This window comes from Hetaerina americana, unplaced genomic scaffold, assembly GCF_022747635.1.
Source record: "Hetaerina americana unplaced genomic scaffold, ioHetAmer1.1.p SCAF_15, whole genome shotgun sequence".
NCBI lineage: Eukaryota > Metazoa > Arthropoda > Insecta > Odonata > Calopterygidae > Hetaerina > Hetaerina americana.
In genome coordinates this window covers 5,603,238-5,626,607 of record NW_027286625.1, presented here as the reverse complement: position 1 = coordinate 5,626,607, position 23,370 = coordinate 5,603,238, and the positions used below count along the sequence as shown (strand labels likewise).

Here is a 23,370-nt window from a genome sequence, read left to right as displayed (position 1 = left end):
AAAACAACAGAAGGAATGAAGAGTTCGAGATTCAAGAGATAGAAAATTTCACTTTTCGACGTTACCAGAATAAATCCTGGTCACTGGTATTTGGTCATAGGCTTCTAATGACGATACCTGTTGAGCCCGTATCCTTTGAAGGATATTTCCCATTGTAAACGGATTTCCTAAAAATTTCCCTGAGAGTAAATCCAAAAACAACCATAATGGGTTATTTTTTAAGATTATTATTATTGATATCCGTTATTAATATTGAGAATTATGCTGTTGAGTGGAGTAGCAGTCCTTTCGCTGTAAAAAATGTCTCAATTTGTGATGCCAAACAATGTATTGTACCGTTAAATTTTACGCATTATTCTGGGTATTAAATGATCTTGAATATTCGTAAATCTTTAGTTTTAGCTGATAGCATCCAAACAAAGGTCGAGGACACCAAGCGCCACATAGTTATTTTTTTGCATCCTAGAGCGTGCGAACTTTTTAGCACTTGCAGGAGGCCGAAACCGAGAACCTGTGATGGATCTATGTTCGAGTATTCAAGCCACCGTCATATTAACCTGATCACGATCACGTCCATCAATGCCAACTTCTGCTTTCGCGGTATTAATTGCAACGATAATCTGAACGTTGTTTGTAAAAGTTGTTTTGAAAAATCCTCCGTTTCCTGTGAACAAGTCAAAAAAGTACAGATGATGATGAGTTGTTCAGTGGTCACTTCCTCACTAATTTAATTGAGAGTATCATGGACTTCAGCTTTCACCTATGAGCTGTTACCGGATGCGTTCATGTCTCTCCTCGACGGAATTATTCCGTCACCTTTCACTTTTTTCAGCATTTTCGGCCGTAAAAATTTCACCCGCGACGTTTTCACTCATCTTGAAACTTTATAAATGGTTTAAAAAAACTTACTAAGATAGTAAAGAAGATTAAGGACGATTTTGCAAAGATAAGACCTAATTAACAAGGATACAGATGAATACATATTGTGTTGAAACCCTAAGAAAAATCTTGTCGTAAATAATTCAGTTTCACTTGTGGCGGTTTTAACTAGTCGTGTCAGGGTCGAGGAAGAGAGTTTATTGATGTGGTAACTCGAATAAGGAACAGCAAGTGAATGGAGGAGATATTTGTAGGTAGCAGGATGTTTAAGTATGTTAAAGCAGGAGAAGGTTTAGCTGAGCTCGGAATTTTGGGTAAGCGACGTTTTTAACGAGATCGACGGGGTGAGACCGCTATTCTATGCGAGTAAGAGTCGGTAGAAGTCCAATAAAAGGTCTAAAGAGAGTATGGTTTGGCATCATTAATGAATGCATTTTGAGACATGGTGAAGACAGTCGTCGAAAGATGAAAAGAGCTACAAAGGGCTTCACGGACGTCAAAGTAAAGAGTCCTGTCAAAACAATCCTAAGGCTAGATAATCAACAGTACCAGTGTGATTTCGCGGAAACAATTTTTTTTTATTTATAAAAAACGATTGAACTTTTCACGGTGACTCAAAGAGTTGAAATGTGTAGCGCAGTTAAAACAAAATCAAATTTTGGGCAGCATCGCCAAGCAAATTTTTATATTTTATATAAGTATTTCATAAATCCACAATGATAGTTAAAATATCTACCTACATCTCAAGCATCGGAGAAAATCTACTGCCAAACAGTAAATTACCACATTTACGCGTCGTTTAATTGTTGCTTCGATGCCGAAAAATATTCTGATATTTTTTTTTATCGTCCCGATGAAAGAAAACTCTATCATCTTGCCATTTTCATTCTCAAAATAGTAAACTGTGCTGTCAATGCATTCGCCACTTCCGTTCCTCCTCGCGAAAGATTTATGTGTTAAACAACCGCTGTCGGATATATCAGAGAGTACGACTAACTCTCTAGTTTGCTCCATTCACATCGAGGACGAATATTCTTACGCTAGTTTTAGATACGTCCGCATGTTGCATCCTGTCCGAAGAGTTCCAATCAGAAGCGAGAGTCGTTCCGGTTAGCTTCGTGAGTGCCCTAACGAGACGGTGTATGTCTAAGGGCATGAACGTTGTGCCCTTAAAGCCTACAGTGTGTTTAGAAATCGATCATCGGAGCCCATTAAGAAAATGATTCCTACAGTGAGGTAAGTATACACACACACATACCTATTTTTTATATATGTATGTATGTATGTATATACATGAATATATATGTGTATATATACCTGTATATATATGTGTATATATACATTATATATGTGTATATATGTGTATGTATGTGTGTGTATACACACGGTATATATGTACATATATAGGTCACCTAATGCATAAGTATGTGTATACATGAATATATATATATATATATATATATATATATATATATATATATATATATATATATGTATACACCTGAAATTTTAGCTAGCTCAAATATTGGTTTCATGCAGCTGAATCTGGCCACGCAAAACGGACTATTAAATTCAGTATTCCAATGGTAAATATTACATAGTGATTATGGAAGAATTTTTAAAATTAGGGAGCCACTAGAGACAACGCTTCAAATTTTATCATTTCCGATTGGTTAAAATCATTCATCCTACCAGATTCACGAATTGGATCTCCAAGAACCCCACGAACTTTGGAAATCACGTTCCTGAATAGTACTTACGAGACTGGTAAAACCTTGGTACTCAAATGGCTGGGATCAATATTTAAGATGTTAAAAGGATTGTTGAAAAATGTCTTAAGACAGTTGAATCGCCGACTTTAAATTACTGGTGCAAATGGACCAAGGAGCCGCGTGAACATTTCTAAGGTTTAAAAATCTGTGTGCATAGAAAATCGCGTAATACCCGTTTGTAGAGATCTTCAGTTGGTCAGGGATTGCTACCGTAATACCTAGGTGATAGGGTTCGAAAAAATGATATCACAGTCAAAAGGACATTTATTTATCTTCTGAGGTTTGTGGAATTAGAGTGAACTTCTTGATGTGAACTTACAGTAAAGTCGCAGATTTTTTTGGACTCATCTCACGCGCGTTTCCTCTGCAGGAGGCTCTAGAAAGGAGACGCACATTTGCGTTTCTTATTTTTTTATTCCTCCAAAATTGAGCGCTCTCAAACTGAATTCTCATAAATTTGCGAAACATCTCACAACACCAAGCCAACAGAACTCATACCAGCCTTGTGCAAAACTTCCATTCTATGGAAAACTTGTCAGAGGATATCGCGTTTTAGTAAACACTCCAAAAACTGACCAAACCAAATGACCTGATTGTCCGTTCGGCAATGCATAAAAATTTGAAAATTGATTTTGCTTTGATCGTTTCTTTAATTACTATACTAACGCATGGAGAACTGAAGTTTACAAACTATTGTCAAAAAATCTATGCAGGTCCTAAATAAAAAAATTAACTTTTATTTTGACTTGCTTAATTATTAACAACTGGTGATTTGAACGCGAGTTTTCCGAAGATGATCCAGCTTAATTATACTATTAGGGGGGTCTTTCATATCATTCTTTGGCCGACTCACATCGAATATAGGCTATACTTTGGATTCGGTGCGGAAGATACTCATATTTTCCGTTTTAATCCAAACAAAAAAAAGGAATTATCACCTGTAATATCTCCCCCGGCACGCAGCTTGCTTCGTTTCGGTCAGTGCCGTGGGCCGTACACCCTCACGACGTCCCCATTGGCCGGTCGGATGGGAAGAGTCGAGCACCGCGGAGCCCAGAGAAGTGCAGAGCGGCGATATATTCGGCGAGGCTTCAAAACAAACCGATTGTCAACGGTCGCCAAGGGTATCAGAGATCCGCCCTTCCACTATTTCTCTTGTTTGAAGCCGTTGGCAATGGAAGAGAAAAAAATCCAAGGCGCGCGGGTGTCCACGGCGCGTCTCTGTAGCACACACCCGTTGAAAATAATAATATGATCCCTTCACTCAGCAACTACACCTCACGAGAGCGTCGGACAGCCAACTGTTTCGCTTGCATGGTCCGCGGCTGAGGCAAAGCGGAGGCCGCCAAAAAGCTTTCCGCTACCATGACCCCACGGCAGGTGGCCGTCTTCGTGATTAGCGCTCGCTCTCGCGGAGATATATAAAACTATCAGATTGGATTACTGGCGGTAAAAATGAATCGGGATAACGCTCGCCTTTGTTGATCATTTGGGACATATGCTTCTATATCCAATCGTTTCGACGCAAAAAACTGGAAGAGGAAAATACCGTTGATTGCTCCTGATTTCGAATTAAGAGATATTTTATGTGAGCGTATGAATAAGTGTGTGTTCATATTTTTTGTATATATATATATATATATATATATAAATACCGGTTAAGGTAGGTTTTCGGATGGACATAATTAATAATTAAATAATTTGTGACCCCTAGCAAAACACAACATCCTACTCTACATCAGGTCCCTGTTCAGCTCTGAGTACTTTCTTCCTCCCTTCATCCCGTCCAACATCCCTATCCTGTTCCTTCCCTTTCCTCGTTTGCCCATCATTCTCCCCTCTGTTACATTCTTCAACATCCCATTGCCGATCAATACGCCCTTTATCCACTTTTCCTGCCTCCATAGGATTTCTCCCAACAAACCCCTCTCTTCGCCCACCATACCAAGTACGAGGGTCATCCGGAAAGTAGTACCCGTTCGTGAAATAAAGACACAAAAGTAAATATTAACAAACATAAAAAATTTTATTTGAAAGAGGATACTTTAAACTACTTCTCAACATAATCTCCAAGCAAATTAAGGCATTTGTCATAACGTGTGACAAGTTTCTGTATTCCTGCTGCATAGTCCTTCGCCGCCAGCTCATTGAGATACGCGAGGGACCCATCTTGCACAAATTTTTGCATAATGCAGATGGTGTTTAACAATTTCATGAACAATTGTTCGAGAAACATTGGGAAAATGCTCACAGATGTCATCAATTGTGACGCGCCGATCGTTCCTCACGAATTCGTCAACTGAGCTCACCAGTTGGTCTGTAATGACAGACGGTCTCTCCGAACGCTCATCGTCGTGTGTGTTCCCCCTCCCCATGTTGAAGTTGCGACACCACCGCCGAACAGACGACTCGTCCATTACATTGTCTCCATACACCTCCTTTAATTGGCGATGAATATCACATGGGCGAACGTTTCTTGCATTGAGGAATTTAATCACTGCCCTCACTTCACAACTGGCGGCGTTCTCAATTTTTTTAAACATTGTAAACAATCACAGAAACAACACAGGCAATGCTAGCGTCACGCAACTTGGCTCAGAGAAGGCAGACAAGCCACTGAAGCTATCTGACCTCGTCCAGCGGCTACTCGCGTCGTCAGCACTTCATGCGGCACGAACGGGTACTACTTTCCGGATGACCCTCGTACTTCCTCATTTGTTTTCTTCTCTGTCCATGCATATAAATATATATATAAAGAAATATATATACTATATATATGTGTGTATATATCTATATATATATATATATATATATATATATATATATATATATATATATATATATATATATATATAGATATATATATATCGCCGGAGAGCGTTCCATTTCGAATATATCTATATGGATACACACATATATATTTTTTAAGGTAATCTACCGGTTAAGGTAGGTTTTTCGATGGACACAACTACCAAACAAATATTTTGTGACTACTAACAAAACACAACCCTAAATTCTACTCTACACCAGGTCCCTCTTCATCTCTGAGTACTTTCTTCCGCCCTTCATCCCGTCCAACATCCCTATCCTGTTCCTTCCCTTTCCTCTTTTGCCCAACATTCTACCCTCTATCACAGTCTTCAACATCCCACTGCCGGTCAACACCCCCTTCATCCACTTTTCCTGCCTCCATAGGATTGCTCCCAACAAACCCCTCTCTTCGCCCACCATACCAAGTACTTCCTCATTTGTTTTCTTCTCTGTCCATTTCACCTTCTCCATTCTTCTCCACACCCACATTTCAAAAGCCTCCAGTCTACGTCTATCCTCCTGCTTCAATGACCACGTTTCCGCGCCGTACATAGCTACGCTCCATATCAAAGTTTTTACGAGTCTTTTCTTAACATCCTTACTCAAAGTCCCCGTCATCAACCCCCTCCTCCTCGTGAAAGCCTCTTTGCCTAGCGCAATTCTTCTCCTTACGTCCCTACTACTTTGACCGTGTTGGTCCAAAACACTACCGAGATACGTAAACTGTTCTACCTGCTCTAGTTTTTGCCCTCCTATTTTAATGTTAAGCTTGCCCTTTTTCTTTTTAGAAAATCGCATGACCTTTGTTTTATTAATGTTGATTCTCATCCCATACCTGTCGCATTGAATTTCCAATTCACTCAGCAATGCTTGCAGCCCCTTGGCTGACTGACAAACTAAAGCTTGGTCATCAGCAAACCTAACTGATTTTACGAATTCCCCGCCCACTTTCATTCCTACCTCTAGTTCTTCCCATGCCTCTTTGATCATTTCCTCTGCATACAGGTTGAACAGCAACGGTGATAATGGGCAACCCTGCCTTACACCCCTTCCTAACACTGCCCATCCTGACTTCCCGTTTCCCACTCGCACCTGAGCAGTCTGAGACATGTACAGGTTGCGGATTAGCCTCCTTTCCCTCCAATCTATTCCTATTTTCTGCAATATACTCATTAGTTTTTCCCAATTCACTCTATCAAACGCTTTTTCGAAATCTACGAAACAGGCAAATACCTCCTGGTTGTGTTCTATATTCCTCTCGATTAATAATCTCATTACTGCAATGGCATCACGCGTACCTCTCCCCTTCCTAAACCCAAACTGATCATCCCCTAAGTAATCATTTGCCCTACTCTCTATCCTTTTGTTTATGATCCTGAGAACAACTTTAGCTGCGTGGGATATCAAACTAATTGTCCTATAGTCCTCACATGACGTGGCCTTTACCTTTTTCGGAATCGGAACTAAAACTGCTCTCACAAAGTCTTCCGGCCAGATTCCCTCCTCATAAATGCTACGGATCAGCCCATATAGCCTCTTCCTCCCACATTTTCCTAAGCATTTTAAAAGTTCCACGGGAATGTTATCTACCCCCACAGCCTTATTTACGAGTAGTTTCATCTCCCTTAATGCCCTTTCTATCTCATTGTCTAGTATGCCTGGACCTAAGCTGTCTTCCTCTACGTCATTTTCTTTTTCAATGTCTAACTGTGTTGGTCTGAGTTCTTTACTATACAGTTCTTCTATATACTCCTTCCATCTCTCTTGGATCTTTCCTGCGTCAACTATTATATATATATACAGGGTTCGTCCGGAAAATAAGTGTACTGAGCTCAGGAAAAAAAATTTATTACACTTTTACATATCTTAAGCTAATATTCCTCAAAATAGGACCCTTGTGAGTCGATACACTTGTTCCAGCGGCGTTCCCATTCCTGGAACGCTCCCGCGAAGGCATCATCGGGAGCCTCTCGAAGACACGTCGTCACGGCCTCTTTGACGGCGTCCAAAGTCCCGTATCGCGTTCCTTTCAAACTCCTCTTTATCTTCGGGAACAGAAAGAAGTCCGGTGGTGCCAAGTCCGGGCTGTAGGGCGGGTGCGGCAGCGTTGCCACGCCGTGCTTGGCCAAGAAGTCCGACACGACAAGCGCGGTGTGAGACGGCGCATTGTCGTGATGCAGCCGCCAGATGTTTTTGATCGCTGGCCGGACGTGCACTATTGTTTTTGGCACATTAAACTGCTCTGCTATCATCCGAACACTAAGACGACGATCAGAGTTCAGTACATCGGTAACTTTTCGCACATTTTATGTATATATATATATATATATATATATATATATATATATATATATATATATATATATATATATATATACACACACACGCACACATATACATATATATAGTACTAGAAGTGTACTAGTGAACGTGCGAACGAGATTTCTAGCGGTCTTGGACTTCTAGTAGACCGAATCCCCCCCTTATATTATAAATTAATTGCAAAAATAAATAAATATGTATATTGCCATTATCATCTTCTGAGTAGGATTGGTTTATCAATGCGAATATTACGATTACTTTGACGGGTGGTTGATGACCAATGATAGTAAAGTTTGGAGGGACGAGGAGTGGGATGACGGAAAGGTTAGGATTAAAAAGGGGAAATTGTGACTCTCGGCGCTCGCTCGAGAATCCGTCAACGATTGGCGTCTGCAGAATCTCCCGGACGTTGTTAGCACGTTGCCTTGTATTCTAGCGGCTAAGAGATACCTGGCCGTTACTGGGTTAGGGTTGTGGTTTAACGGAAGGCGTAGCTTGAGAAGAGAAAAATTCTTTAAGGAAGGATCAAATGAAAAGGGTAAGGAGAGAGTAGAAGAGGGAGTTGCTACGCCGTTTCGATGGCTACACCATATTTGTCAGTCAAAGAATAATTACTGAATGACTGGTACTACACACTACAGGTACTATAATTACACTACTTAGCATGAATACGGAGATTGGTTTTCAGTCACTCTTTTATCTCTCCTGTTAACTGCCAATCTCTTGATTCCTTCTTATTAGCACCCCTCTGCAGCAAAGTTTTCTATTACTTTCTTCTCGTAATTTATCCTCCGTACTGTCTGTCCATCAAGAATTTTCACTTCCCATACTCTCGAGGTAGGCACGTCTCAGCTCTCTATGCCGAGTCATCTTATTAATTTCGGCATAATTCTTTACAACCACATTTCCATAGCTTCCAATCTACCTGTCTGTGTTGCTTCTTAGGCCCCTGTCTCTCAGTCGTAGGAAAGTAAGCTACATGTACATAAAAATATATTTTTTATGAACCGCTTTTTTCAGAAGATCTAACGCCATTTGCTATCCGAAGTTCCTTCTTCTTATAGCAATCTTCTTACTCTAGCCTGTTCGGCGTACTATACCCTTTTTCGGTCATTCCTCAATGATAAGATGTATTATCTGTGCTCTCTAAACTGAGAATAATTGATTGGGAATATACGTTGTAGCAATGTTACAAATGCATTGCTTTTATAAATAGGGAATTAATGATAGGGACGTTAAAAAATGGATGCTTTTTAGGAATGAAAAGTGAAACTTTGATATAGAGTGTGGTTTTATACGGCGCGGAAACATGGTTGCTGAAACAAGTTTCCACGGACGATAAGGGGTCAGGATAACCTTGTCCGGCCACGGTAGGGTCATATTCGGGTAAAAATTAGTCCGGTGTGCATTCACCCCCTGCCACACACCCCAGTGGTGGCTTTCGGGGTTTATAAATACATAAAATAGGTGTAGATTGGAGGCTTTTGAAATATGGGTGAGAAAAATTTGATACAGGCAATAAAGAAAACAAACTGAGAAGTACTAGACATGAAAGAATAGTGGAGAGGGTTTTTTTCATAGACTCAAAGAAGACATGGCGTGTGGATGCAGCGCATTTTAATCGGCTTGGATGTTGACAACTGTGATCGAGGGGAGAACGTAAGGTAAACGAGGGATGGCCACAAATAGGATAGGCATGAATAAGGGGTGGGCGAACATTACTGGTCGTCCATTGACCGTGGGTGGGGGTGGGCTGATTCGCATCTGAAGGGTCAGAACAGCTAGGAGCAATAATTTGTTTGCGTCAAAACATTATTTAATGAACTTTCCAATCTTGCGCCAAAATCGTGAGCTGCAAGATAAATATTAGATTCACTTACGTGAGTGATTCTTCGATACTTATTCCAGAAGCACTTATTCAGATATCACACAATATTTACTGGCAAAAAACTAAGCCTTGGTACCTTTGCGAGAGAAAAGTACACGAATAATTGTCATCAGATGAACTCTTTGTTGTCTATGATAGGAGAGCACAGTCTTCAATTCAACCGTAGATGAATGGCGGAGTGAAAAGCTACGCCATGAGAAGACTTTTAAGTCAATGTTGCATTAGCAATTACACGTCCACCCCTCAATCTCGGAGGGTTAAAAGCTAGAAAAGGCTAGAGTACAATATTTTATTCAGCTCAAATTTCGGGATAAATTCCTTAGTTTTGCAGCTGCGATTATTTCCAGCCATGCCTGCCAACCTATTCAATACAACCCTGTTAAAGTAACGATTTAAATTAATACCATTATAAATGTTCTAGCAATTAGACGATTCCACTTGAAATATAAAAAATGTATGATTTAGAAAGTCTTAATGTTCAAGTTCTTTCGGCGATATTCGCTAATGAAGAGAACTACTTCCTTGAGATTTTATAGCTTAGTACAATTATATTTAATTTTCCGGTTATCCGATCAGAAGGTTGTTCGACTGCATCGCTCCACTTGTCACTTTCCAAACGCTTAATCTCTTCGTCCAGGTGTTCTTTATCACGTTTGCCCCAGATAATATGATTTAAGGATTCGTTACAAGCAGGCATTTGGCCTGGTGGCAACGGTCAAAATTACTCTCGAATGTAACTGAAAAAATATATTTACAGCGGAACACATTTCTAAAACTAAATATCACTTTTAAAATGCTCGTAATTTAACTCTTGCTCCAGTTTTATGTGACGTTCATCAGCTGAATTACTTTAAAAGCGATAAAAATGTCCTTATTAATTTATGTACACTCAGGAAATGGTTTTAAAATAACTGTAGGCAACTCGTTCCATCCCTTGATTCCACGATTTATGAAGGAGGTTTTTTAATATATCAATCTGATTCTTCCTATTCGCGGACTACATGCCAATATAGACTTTTCCTCTTTTCTTCTGAATACTATATGCATCTTCATTTTAACTGTCCTTTTTGATACCGATTTCCATTGATCTTTGACATCCACCCCAAGAACTGAGCGTTGAAGACTACGACTTTTCTCAATCTGACACGTCTTGACTCAATTGAAATTCCCCACCCTTGTTCGCAACCATATCTTCCTCGAACACTAGTATTCTGTACATCATAACCACCTTTCGGGTTGGACTCTTCCGTCTATCCAATTATGTCGGTATTAGGGCGAAAAAATCTCATCCTTAGATGGAATTGGGGCTAGTAATAATAATTACACAGCGGGATTCGTTTGTTTCGTTCTTACCGATCCAAGGGGAAATTTGTGCGTGATAGTGGGAAAGAGGTTAAGGAGCTATTATACATGCTTGTACTGCACGAACCCGATAAATTCATGTATATTTTGACAATTTATATAAGGAATTATTGAAATCATGGATATAAGTTTTGGAATAAATTAAATTATTGCTAAAAGAATAACTCGTGTTTACGATCATTTTTACCGCATATGTGCAACTCGAGAAATAACAAACATTGCTCCGAAGCTAAAAAACATAAATGCATGAACCTGTTCATCGCAAATTTAAAATGTATGAGACCATACAACCCTTTCCAAATAAATTTGTCATTATTTGGTAACCGGTTCGTCAAGTTTAAGGTACACTTAAGCTCTTTCACATGGTGACAACTATTAAGCAAATGCGATACGATTAACCTGTAGATTTCCATTACGTTCCGATATAATCTCCGCGGAAAAACATTTCGAAACCTTAACATTAGCGATTTACGTCTAAGCGTGGTGACAATGTAAATGAGCATTATACGTATATTCCTCGTATTTGACCAGTTGGCTACCCATGATGATAACATTTCGTTCGAATCATTAGTTTATTGTCAAACGCATATTTAATCGCCAATAAAAATGATCTCAACCGTGACTCACAGCGGCTTTACCAAGCCGGAAGATAGCGCGGAGCGCGGACCAATGAACCACGTTTTCATGTATCCGTTTTTTGCGATTTCGTAGACAGTGCAGCCCATCAGGACGACGCAGATCATCGCTGCAGATTGCGGCGCTCCATCTCTCGGCTTTCACCGTAGGCTGCGGCGCCACAGTTGCGGCGACGAGTGTAAACCGACGATCGCCATCCGTCATTTATCTCCCATCATGCCACGGCAGTATATAGGGCAATGCCATCACAACACGAAGTGGATGAGTCATCGCCGTCTTCCGGCGCTGCCGCAGGCACGGATTCAATGCAAAAACGCAACGCAAAACTATATGCACGAAAACGTAGCCATATCCTGCCCAAGATTACTACTGTATAGGTGACATTCGTTGCACATACTTTGATAGACTAGGTAGGTTAAGTATTATGCACTTCTATCTATCAATTATGTTGTTTAATTCCGGCTGTTATGCGATTTATTTTATCGTGCAGGCAATAAAAGAGCATTTATAAGCACTAATATATGTCTAAAATAGTGTAAAAAATTTTAAGAAAAGAATGAAGTTGAGAGAATTTATTTAGAGAGAAAGCATTTGAGAGAATAAATTTACTCATGAGGTGACAACAAAATAATTTGAAAGCGGAAATAATAAATTATCAGTGAAGATGTAAAATAGTCTCTAATGTAAACGCTGTGGTTTTTTTCACCTCCGCCATTTCTCCTGACAATCCTCTTAGTGTTAAATGAAAGCCTTTGCAACCTTAATTTGCACGTGTCAAACGTCCCTTATTTCCCTGTTGTATTCTACGAATAAGCATCGTTTCTCACCGAATACTTTTCACGGTATGAATTAAGCACAACAAAGTTGGCTCCATTTTCCCCCGACGTTACTACCCTTACGTTAATTATCAACAACTATTATTGTGAAGAAGATTCAGTAGAATTTATAATCAGTAAATGTTTTATAAGTTCGTGTAGCGTACGCGGTGGACGGTGAAGGTGAAAATACGTAGTTTCCGCCTCTTATTAAATTCACACATCAGGGTATGGGTCTAATTCCTTTTCTTCTGACGTTCGTGGTTTCTCGGGAAGATTCGAAGGGCTATGGCGTAAATTTAGTTACTTGACGATAGTTAACGTTTGGGTATTCGATCTTCAAACTAGAGCCACCTAGAAGAGTACGCATTCTATTAAAATGTATAACATCCATTGCTAAAAAAGAAAGAAAGACTCGTACTTTTCCAAAGATTTTATTATACGGTACAAATTTAGTACCGTATAATAAAATCTGTGGAAAAGTACGAGTCTTTCTTTCTTTTTTAGTAATGGATATTAATTACTTCCACGAAGTGAAGCCTGAAACAATAGAATAAAATGTATAACATTGTTTATGCATCAACTTTCCGATATGCATACACGTATATCCCAATCCCATGCCATTCAACAGAGTAAACTGGGCATAACTAATGAACATTTTGCAAGAGAAGAACTTTAAGTAGAGATATAAAAAAATTATTATAATATTTGGACGGAGAGGAAAAGATATGATGACACTCTAGGCATGATTGGAGGAAGAGAGTCGTCTGTTGGAATAAATGCACTGAAGCCAGGACCGAGGGATAAAGGTGATACTGAGAGGCTGAAGAATGTGATACAGATGGGAAAATGCTGGCAAAGCAAGGTAGAGGGTGGAAAATAATGGGCATTTTGAATGGAATTAGGTGTGATAGAAAGCATGCAGGGCTAAAGAATGCGTTAATGCACTATATATTACGGGGTCTAAGGACATGCACTAAAAATAAGGATGTATTTGTCATGTTAGTAATGTCTGAGAAGTACAGTAGTTTTCAGTTCCTAGGGTACATCTACATCTACACAACACCCCGCAAGCCGCCGCAAGGGCGTGTGGCGGGGGGTGCTAGGTCACCAACCGTAAAAAAGAAAAATACCACATGCAAAAAAAACAACACGGAAAATTACACCCACAGCAGCGCACACACTCATGCAAAAATCCCTTCATCCAATACTCATGCAAACACATATACCGCAAAAACAACTAAAAAACTGCACCCCATGATGCAGCACGAAAGCCATCCTACAACACGGAAGCCAGGACACAACAAGCAAGAAATTGAAACACCACATGAAAATGCACCACGAAACACTCTGCCCCCAAAGAGTCTTTAAAAGGCAGGGAATGCGACCCAACGTTGCAGGTAGCAGGAATTTGCCCCCGCGGAGAGGGACGAGGGATTGAAAGGGAAACTTAAAAACAGATGAACAGAACATGAATGAGGTCATTCGGAAAGAATGGGTTATTATAGCAAAACACATAAGGTTAGTGGAAGAGCATGCATTTAAATACAACTAATTATTTTTTAGACGCTGAGGGTGGCAAGTGGAATTTTTGCTATCTATAACCCTGCAGTTGCTATCCCGTATTGTCCGTGGAAAGAAGGAGTCCTTGAGTCGGCTAGTTCTGGCATCTATTTCCCGAATTTTATATGCATGATCCAAGCGACTAATGTATGTAGGAGTACGAATAATTTGCGAGACCTCGGTGCTGAAACATGCGGATCTAAATTTATTTAATAATTTCAATCTTGCATTGAATCGTCTCTCAGCCAATGATTCCCACCCCAAATCCATGAACATTTCGGTGACGCTTTGCGTTTTATCGTAGGAATTTTTTACAAAACGGGCTGCCCGGCGTTGAACCTTCTCAATTTCCCGAATGAGACCTTTTTCACTCGGATCCCACACGCTGCATGCGTATTCTAAATGAGGCCTTACAAGAGCGTGGTAACAACGTTCCTTGACCTTCGAGTCACTTTTGCCGACAATGCGTCTAATGAATCCCAATTTTTTATATGCTTGACCGCAGACTTTACGTATGTGAGTCCCCCAAGTTAAGTCTTTTGTGAATGTGACACCTAGGTATTTCACCGTATTACATCACATGTAATACGGTGTACATCAAAAACCTTCACTGAGCCGATAGGTTGCCACTTATAATAATATAATTATTTATGTATGCATAATTCCCTCCAATGAAATATAGTTCGCGACGAGGAGGGAGGGCTTGTGGGCACCATTAATCCCATAAGTTGCATGTACTGGCAGGAGCAATGGCAATTGGTACAGATAGGTCAAAGGTTAGGAGCCAGGAGAAAGCGTATAACGTCGTTTTCTCAGTGAGTCGACTGCAAATGTGTTGATCGGTTCTCAAGTTAAGGTGTCACGTTAAAAAACACGATTGAAGAAGGCAACGAGAAGTCACACCATTTATTTTTCTCTCGGATGGAAAGGATCGTAGACTTTTGAGATGTCAATGTGAAGAAGAATGGCGAAAAAAAGTCGGACAAAAAAGGAAAAAACTTTGAAGACTTAAACAGAGTGAGCTAAGAGTGGAAGTAATTGGTGTAAATTCGAAAACGGAGATCAAGTGGAAGGGGAAAAATATTGGCAGGTAGTACGATTTTGAGGGCCGTGGGAGAAGGGAGAAATTTGGGTAATAAGGGTATAGAGGAAGGATGAGAATAGGCTTTTTGGTTTGCATGAATGAAGGCAGTAGTTACGAAGAAATGAAGAAAGAAATAATGTTGGACAAACATGAGGAAGTTCCCGTGATAATATATCTCAGGAACCATCCAAAACCTACCTTATATGGTATTTTGCTTAAATGAATATTTAAGTGCATATTTACACATAAAAGGCTGGTTCTCTGATACCCACTGCCACACACCCTCAGAGTGGCTTGGTGTTGCGTGGATGTAGATTTCGTGACGCATTTCCTGACCGCGTTGGGAGGGAATGATGGAATGAATCAGAACCCGCCTCCCTGATCTCACAAACATCAAAGGTCGTCGAAGAACTAGTCACTTCTTCGGTCTCTATCGCTTGATCCTTGTGTGCTTTTGCATGCGGAAATATAGCAACCAATTTGGAATATGGGAAGGGTAATCTTCTTCGCAAAGATTGTTTTGCGTGGAATGTGGTAATATCAGTCCTAAATGTTCCTACTTATTTAAATATCTTACTGACAAGCACGCATCGTAATCTGAGGCTTTTCTACTTTCTAAATATGCCATTATAATTCAGAATGTAAGAAATATCAAGAAATAACTCATACTTCTGCATGTAAGGGTTGGTGCCCGAACACCTCCCGCCGCACGCCCTGTACGACGGCGTCCGGGATATTGGGTAGATGTGGATTCACTACTCCGAAAATATTAAACCTCTATGGAGCGTTTTTCTCATGATCATTGCGCTAATTTAAAATGCTCCTGCCAATATGGGTGAATTCGATCGATAATATTTCGAAAGTTTATTGCAAATCAAATCGAGTAATGCCTTTGTGAATTGTCTGTCCTGAATGGGTAGAATGCTGCCTGATAATTGGTGACTGTGTTGCATGTGATCCCGCCCTTCTTAATGGTTTCCGTATTTTTCTTCTTGGTAGTCAGTGCAGTAGTTATTATCAGTATAACAATCGTAATGTTCATAACGAATATTGCATGGTGTGCTTAGTTTCCCTCTTTCCACTTGTCTGGTATCTTCTCCGTTCGAGTAAAAGCTAGTAATCTTCGCTGTATCGCAAATCTACGGTCAGTATATTTGGTATGGAATAGTGTTGCTGTCGCATGTTTATTGAAAACGCAATTAATACCTATTCGTCGTATTCTTTTGTTACGTGTTACGAGGTAAGAATTGTTATTTTAAAAAGTCGAGAGTACCTCGTGGTACTACCCTCTATTCGGGGATCGCAAAAACTGTTCACTTTCTAATGTGTTCCATATTGTCAGACTACCTGCTGATTGGTATTAATTAGCGACTGCGTGAATAAATGGATTACTAACTGATGAAGAGTATAGGCACTCTTTCATCATGGATTAGGGTAAATCTTCATTGGTAGTCATTTGCATCGAATGTGTGGAATTATCTAGCTATATATTTCCATATTTATTGGAATGAAATATTTTACAGTGTTTCGTTCACCCCAGCATTTCAGTGGCCGGCTAAATCACGTAATCACGTTACTCATATATCTTTCTCCTCATTGGCTCGAAGAATTTATTTCGGACACTTATGAAATTACTCATGTTATCTCCGCCCGCGAGTTTCACTTAGTCGCCCCGAAGTGTGTTCTCAGCAGGCGAGAGTTGTCCTACCCGAGTTATTAACCTCCAGTGTTGGAATTGTAGATTTATTTTTTCCCGTTATCGCTATCTCTGTCTGTCCCTAAAGTATTTTCCTATTGCGACGCCGGGTACGACCATGGACATTACAATGCCGATCCAATTAATCGTAGTGATTCCAGTAATGGTGTTTCATTGGATACCGTATCGTGGAGTTGGATGAAAGTTATAAATTGTTCGCTAACCATCGAGTTAAGAACGATATTTGCGCAATGCTAAGATCTATGCTTTCGGTCCTTGGCTACTTATCTTATAATGGTCGCAATAAATTTCTCGCTTTATTCCCCAGCGCGGATTGCGATTCTGGTTGGAAATAATAAATTACTCCAAAAGAGTCCCAGTTATCAATTCTCATTTTCTTTGTATGAAATATATTCTTAACAGTACCTCTGTATGTCTTTAGCCAATCAGGTTTCAATGGATATAATTTCAATCTACATTGACGTTGAGTTCCTTGCAACTAGAGCGATTTTTCTCATTTTCCTGCCGACTTAATTCATAATGTTCCATCACCGATGAAGGGCTCAACTCCGTGGGCTACAAGTTAGCAGAAAATCGTCTTCCCAATAATAACCCGTCCTGTAATTGAATATTCTATTTACTTAAATTCACAGTTCAGCTCCGGGTCAATTTTTCGATTAATTCAAAACTTCCCTCGTCTAACTTTAGTAGGAACTTACCGCCATCATGCGAATATATAATATACTATATGAAATTCCTGTTCAGAAATAGTACACTTTCTCACCACATGACATCAAGTTCCGAAAGGGGCAAAATACGCGGGAAACACATGGCGCATGCCCTCCTTCTTCCGGCCTCTCAAAAGTAAGATGGCGGCTGATCAGGAACAGTTTCAGCAGCTTTTAGGAACACTTCTAAGTACAGATAATGAAATACGGACACAAGCTGAGGTGATTTACATTTCTATAACTCGGATGTTATTGAGCGATATTACTTTTTTGCATGTACAGTGTTATTGTTGCTAAAACTTAACCTAATAAACTTGCCGTACACGTTGGCATTCGCCCGCGCACATACTGACTGACTGACCGCATGTTATTTTAGAAGTTCGTGTAGTAAAAACAAGTTTTTCTGTTGTTGTATAAAGTGGAAAACACCATGGAAGCTAGTCTTTTGGTGTATTACTGAATTGTGTGCGTGATTTTTCGAATTTCATTCCATTAATCATCTTAAAACGCCATATTGGCGGACTTAATTGTTGTAACTTTAATGTTAGTGAATTTTTGCCGTGGCTTTATGCGTAATTGTATATAGTGGTAGCAGGATCTCATCTAATACTGTGATGAAGGTTTTCTAGGTTAAACCATGTTTTTAGTCTGAGTGCATAATATTCTTGGTCAGCCTAAGTTATTAATGTCCAATGTTTATGTTTTTCAGGAAGCATATAATGCCTTGCCAGTGGAGTCTAAAGTACCATTCCTAATATCTTCAATTCACAATAATGCCCTCGGTGAGGACTTGCGGCAGATGGCCGCAGTTCTCCTCCGTAGACTTTTCTCAGCGGAATTCACGGAATTCTATCCGAAGGTCAGTAATCTCTCATGTGCTTCGTCATTTAAAGTCTATTTTTGTGTGTTATCCATGAGCTATGTCCGAGAATTGTAAAATTATTAAATTGAACTGGACTATTCCACACAAGGCGATTGAGTCATTCCGTTTGACAGGTCATCATAATTTTTTTCGAAGAAAGTTAATTTATATAATCAAGAAGTTTGGTTATCTTCGCTGGATATTTAGTTGTTGGAAGTAAAATGCATTAGATCATGACATTTAGCTAAAGACAGTGAAATCTACTCGACAGAGAATTTGGGAAGATGACGTGGTTTCGGTGATAAATATATTTAACTAGTGATTATTTAGTAATGGGTAGTTCTTAGAGTGTTCAGCCAGCATCTGAAGAATTCTTTACGCATCCATGCGTGTTTTATTTCTTAAATTGTCTTTCTGGTTGACAAAAAATAAATCTAAATTTCATGTTGCCGTTGAAATTTTAATGTTTTAAAGTTGGGTTATTACATTTTATTGTAGTTATGGCAAGTATATTGGAATGGTTGACCTTACTACGCGGTAATATGGCGATTAGCAAACAGCTTTGTCATTGGGTTTTTTATCGCATTGTTAAGACATGGTTAATGATCCAAAAGAGATACTGGTGAATTATAAATTAACACTTATTGCTCGATCCTACTCATTAACGAGTTGTCTGATCGTGCTTAATGGTGTCAATTGTTATAACATCTTCTAATTAGTTTCGTGATAAATTGCCAGCTCGCAGCCTATGTTAATATACGTAAGGGACATTTTTGGTACAGCGTAGTTACGATGGCCGTTACTTCATTAAAAAGACAGCGCAGGACTCGATTTCGAATTTTCTCTATTGGTATCTATACCGATCTTTGTGTCACGCTGAAACACTTCATAATTATTCTTTCCTAGATTAAGCTGGATAAAAAACCTCAAAGCTAGCATTCTCTGGTTACACCGCATTCCAAAATAAATCCTTTTTATTCCAGAGCTTAATTTATGGGAACTTAAATAAATTTTCTGGTGTTTTCTTTTTTGGCCTTATTTGGTCATGACATTAGGTTGAGAAATCAATGATCTCTTCTCCTACATGTACACATACTTATCCATGTGTAAGTAATTGCAATGAAGTATGCATGTGTTAATATTCCTCAAAGAATGACATCCGCAAATGGATTTAACAAATGAGTAATGATATAGTTATACACATAATCAGGTGGTTACTTCTAAAAATAAAAAGTTAAATAGTGCTTGCAAAGATGTAGTGAGGTGTTGTGTTCTTATGGTCCGTGTTTATTCTCCATGGATAAAGCAGATAGATTGTTATATAATATGTGCGTCTTCAACATTTATGATAAAATAGCCTCAAGACATTCCTGAAAATTTTTTTTTACATTTAACTAAAAATGCATTGGTTTCCATACAAGCTATTTGAAACCATGAGTTTGCACTTAATGCTAAGAATTTAACTACCATCAAAGAAAATTAGTAGCCATGGTGAAATTTTTACCTCCCTCCCACTTCATCCTGTTCTCCAATTACTTTCAGTTTGCTTCAGGCGACATTTTAGATGTTTCTCTTTGGCTCCGTTTAAATGCCAGTTTTCAAATAAAAACTGTTGAGATTGGCTGAAAATAGTCAGCATAAAATTTAATGAACATTAATTCTAGCAGATCCAAATTGGATGTTTCCAAGTTCAGATTTTTTCTTGTGACTATAGACCTATAAAACTATGCCATTAACTGTTTTGTTCTTTAAATCAATCTCTTAATGCAGTTGCCAAGAATACATTCAAAATGAATGATACTGTCATTTGAGATGAGGAAATCTCAGGTGTTGAGGAATAAGGTTTTCAATTTTTTCTTAATAATAAATGTATATGTTATTTTTTTGTCTTAGACATTAATTTTGCACACAGTACCTCTGTCCCTGCCCCTGGGTGTCTATGTACCAACCAATGTTTTGTGAATAGGCTAGCAGTCAATAGTTAACTGCTAGCATAGAATGTAATATTCTTTTTATTCTTCTATTGCAATAAAATTAAGTATTTTGACATGTCAATCAACTCCAATGGTCGGTTAATGTCAGAGAACAATAAGTGATTATTAAAATTGCCCAGTAATTCTTCATTTTGATATAAAATTGTTAATAACTGCCTTGAACTGCAAATTCAACAAACAAATGAACAAATGCTTAAAATTGCAAGAATGGGTGTGCCCATCTATGAGGTTAAATAATAAAGATGATACTTGTGGTCACTTTCACCAAAGAATTCAGATAGCTTCTTAGATCTTCATTAATAGTCAAAACTTGTCATGAGGCCAGATGAGTGAAACCTGACTGTGGGCAAATTCAGTACCATAAGGCTGAGATGTCTGAAAATGTTGGGAAATGGTTCATGAATGGGTAAGAAGAAGCAGATACCAGGAGATTATATTAAATCAGGTTCCGGCCAGTGTAAGCCCCTTGCTTATCTAGCTGGGCAATGTGGCCTATCACTTCTCACGCTACAGAATCTCACCCCTGCCCTCACCGACTCTCCCTGATTCATGCTAGACCAAACTTCTTTTAAGTTTGCACCAAGAGGATCCTTGTTTCCCTTGAAGGAATATGCGCATATAAACCATTCCTTGGTCACTTCTGATCTTTCTTCCTCTTCCTAACTTTGGCTTTTGAATGAATGCATAGGGTTTTCTGATTGTCCATGATGTCACAATAGAAAAACCTGTTCTGTCGAAATTTTTTTGAAATAAAAATTACTTTCAAGTCAGTGAAACTGTGAAGTGGCTGTTGCCATATCATCAAATTAAAAGGGAAGCATATTAAAGCATGAAATTGTTAACCAGCATTAAATTATGTATGTCCAAACAAATACTACTGTTCTTGTGGTTTTCTTCTCCACTCAGTTGTTAAGAAATCTAAATTTCATTTGCAAACAATGCTAATGAAATTGCAATTGGCAATTAATCAGCTAATTAATCCGCAATTCATTTTATATTCAACTCATCAAAAAGTAAAGCAATATTTTTGGCATCTAATTAGACACCATGAAAGTCAAATAATTTCGACTATAATGTAATCACTTTTTCTTCTCGCCATTACTTAGATCATTGTTGATAAGAAACAGATTAATAAGGATAAACTTCATACCAGAAAAAATAGTAGATACTGGATCATCATCAGGTGTTATAATTGGAATGTAATGTCTTTTTTTTTATTAAAATCAGAGACTTGTGTTAATATATTAGTTTTTACTATTTTTTACCATGGAACAGAATTTCTACCAGTGCATCAGTTTGATAATGAGAATGGATGTGTACTGGTAATGCTCCTCATTGTAGAGTAAGGAGAGAGTAGATTGATTATTTTCAAGCTATTCTATTTTCTTTAGGTTTTCCAGAAAGGGAAGTTCTAGATAATCACAGTTTGAGCTTAGCTGGAGGTTTTCAGAATCTTCGCCTCAGTTGAAACCCATTAACCAACAATCACATGTTTTGTTTACTAGGTTACTCCCCCAGTTTTTTGTGTTGTCGTAAACATATTTACAGGCTAAATTTGTATAAAGCTGGCTTTAGCAAAGCAAATTGATTTTACCTTTATAAAGCCTTTGGTGTGATCATTCATCAACTTAAAAATATTTCTTCAAATTCTGTTAAACTGACAAAGAGCAATATGGAGGTACATTTTTCAATTCTAGAATCATATCTTTAAATGCTTGCATAATAAATTACTATTGACCAGAAAAGGTGGCACAATAAATTCCGTTGCCATATATTTTCTCTCAAGTACATTCAAGCAAAGAAAGCTGAACTGTGTCTTCATCAAAGCGAGATTTCATGGTTTGTAAAGTATTCTGTGCTTATGTACATAATAAGCTAGAGGTATTAAAATACACCTCTTCTACTAGTGGTAGTTTAGGGAAGGCGACCTACAGCAAAGATTAATTGTGTCATTATGGATGGATGGGGAAGGGTGGAAAGAAACCCGGTTTTGGCATTAGCCTACTCTTTAGCAAAATGTGCCGAGGGGTCCGTAGTTTAACATTCAATGGACGGTATGCTTACTCTATGATCTCTCTACAAAGCACCTCAAGTTAGGATTGGGATACCACTGAAAAATATCTGTTGTCTCCAGGATTCAAACTTGGGCCCTCTTGGTGGGAAGCCAGTACATTAGCCACTGCACCATCTCGATCCCGCGACTACTCCTCAAACCCATTTGAATTGTTAAAAGTGTTGAAAGTGTTGACCGTAAAAGAAATAAGCTTGCATGTTGTTCGTGTGGACTGGAATTTTTTTTCTATATAATCCTCTTTGTAATTTTTTAGCTTCCACCGGAAGCTCAGACGCAGCTGAAGGAGCAAGTTTTAGTGGCCGTACAGAGAGAACAACCTGATGCATTGCGACGAAAAGTCTGTGATGTTGCTGCAGAAGTGGCCAGATGTTTGGTCGACGATGATGGGAATAATCAGTGGCCAGAATTCTTGCGGTTTCTTTTCCAGTGTGCAAACTCTCCCGCTCCTGTTCTCAAAGAAAGTGCCCTGCGCATGTTCACGTAAGAGCTTCTGATTTTTTTCTTATGTGCAAGATTTTAGTAAATACTTTATATTTATGGAGCCATCAATTTTTTGTGAGCCTGATATTTAAATGTGGAAAAGCTTCTTTTGATGAGAAAGGTAGTGTGCATCCCTTTACATGACACTAATTGAGCAGTTGAACAATTGTATAGGTGTCAGACTAAAACAGAATATACTATGAAAAAAAACATAATATTGCTATCATGCAACCCAGTTTTAATGCCAATAAAGTACCATATTCGAGAGAGTTATTCTCTGGAAGAGCAAATGCCATTGGCATCTAGTTTAAAACTTTCTGTGATTGTATGTTCTGGTGAAATGTATGTACAGCACCAGAGCCATGGGTGTAGGCTGATTAAAAAATTCAGTGATTTCTCCTTGG

The 23,370-nt window shown here is 38.8% G+C and overlaps 1 protein-coding gene across 1 annotated transcript in view; it reads left to right on the top strand.

Annotated features, from left to right (window-relative positions):
* The first annotated feature begins 17,674 nt into the window (after window positions 1-17,674).
* Window positions 17,675-23,370, top strand: part of Karybeta3 (karyopherin beta 3) — a 31,042-nt gene continuing 25,346 nt past the window's right edge. Inside the window, exons 1-3 of the mRNA XM_071583814.1 lie at window positions 17,675-17,778; window positions 18,266-18,415; window positions 22,740-22,966. Coding sequence (XP_071439915.1) covers window positions 17,698-17,778; window positions 18,266-18,415; window positions 22,740-22,966 — 458 coding nt within the window. The 5' untranslated portion in view covers window positions 17,675-17,697. The remainder of the gene's footprint in view (window positions 17,779-18,265; window positions 18,416-22,739; window positions 22,967-23,370) is intronic.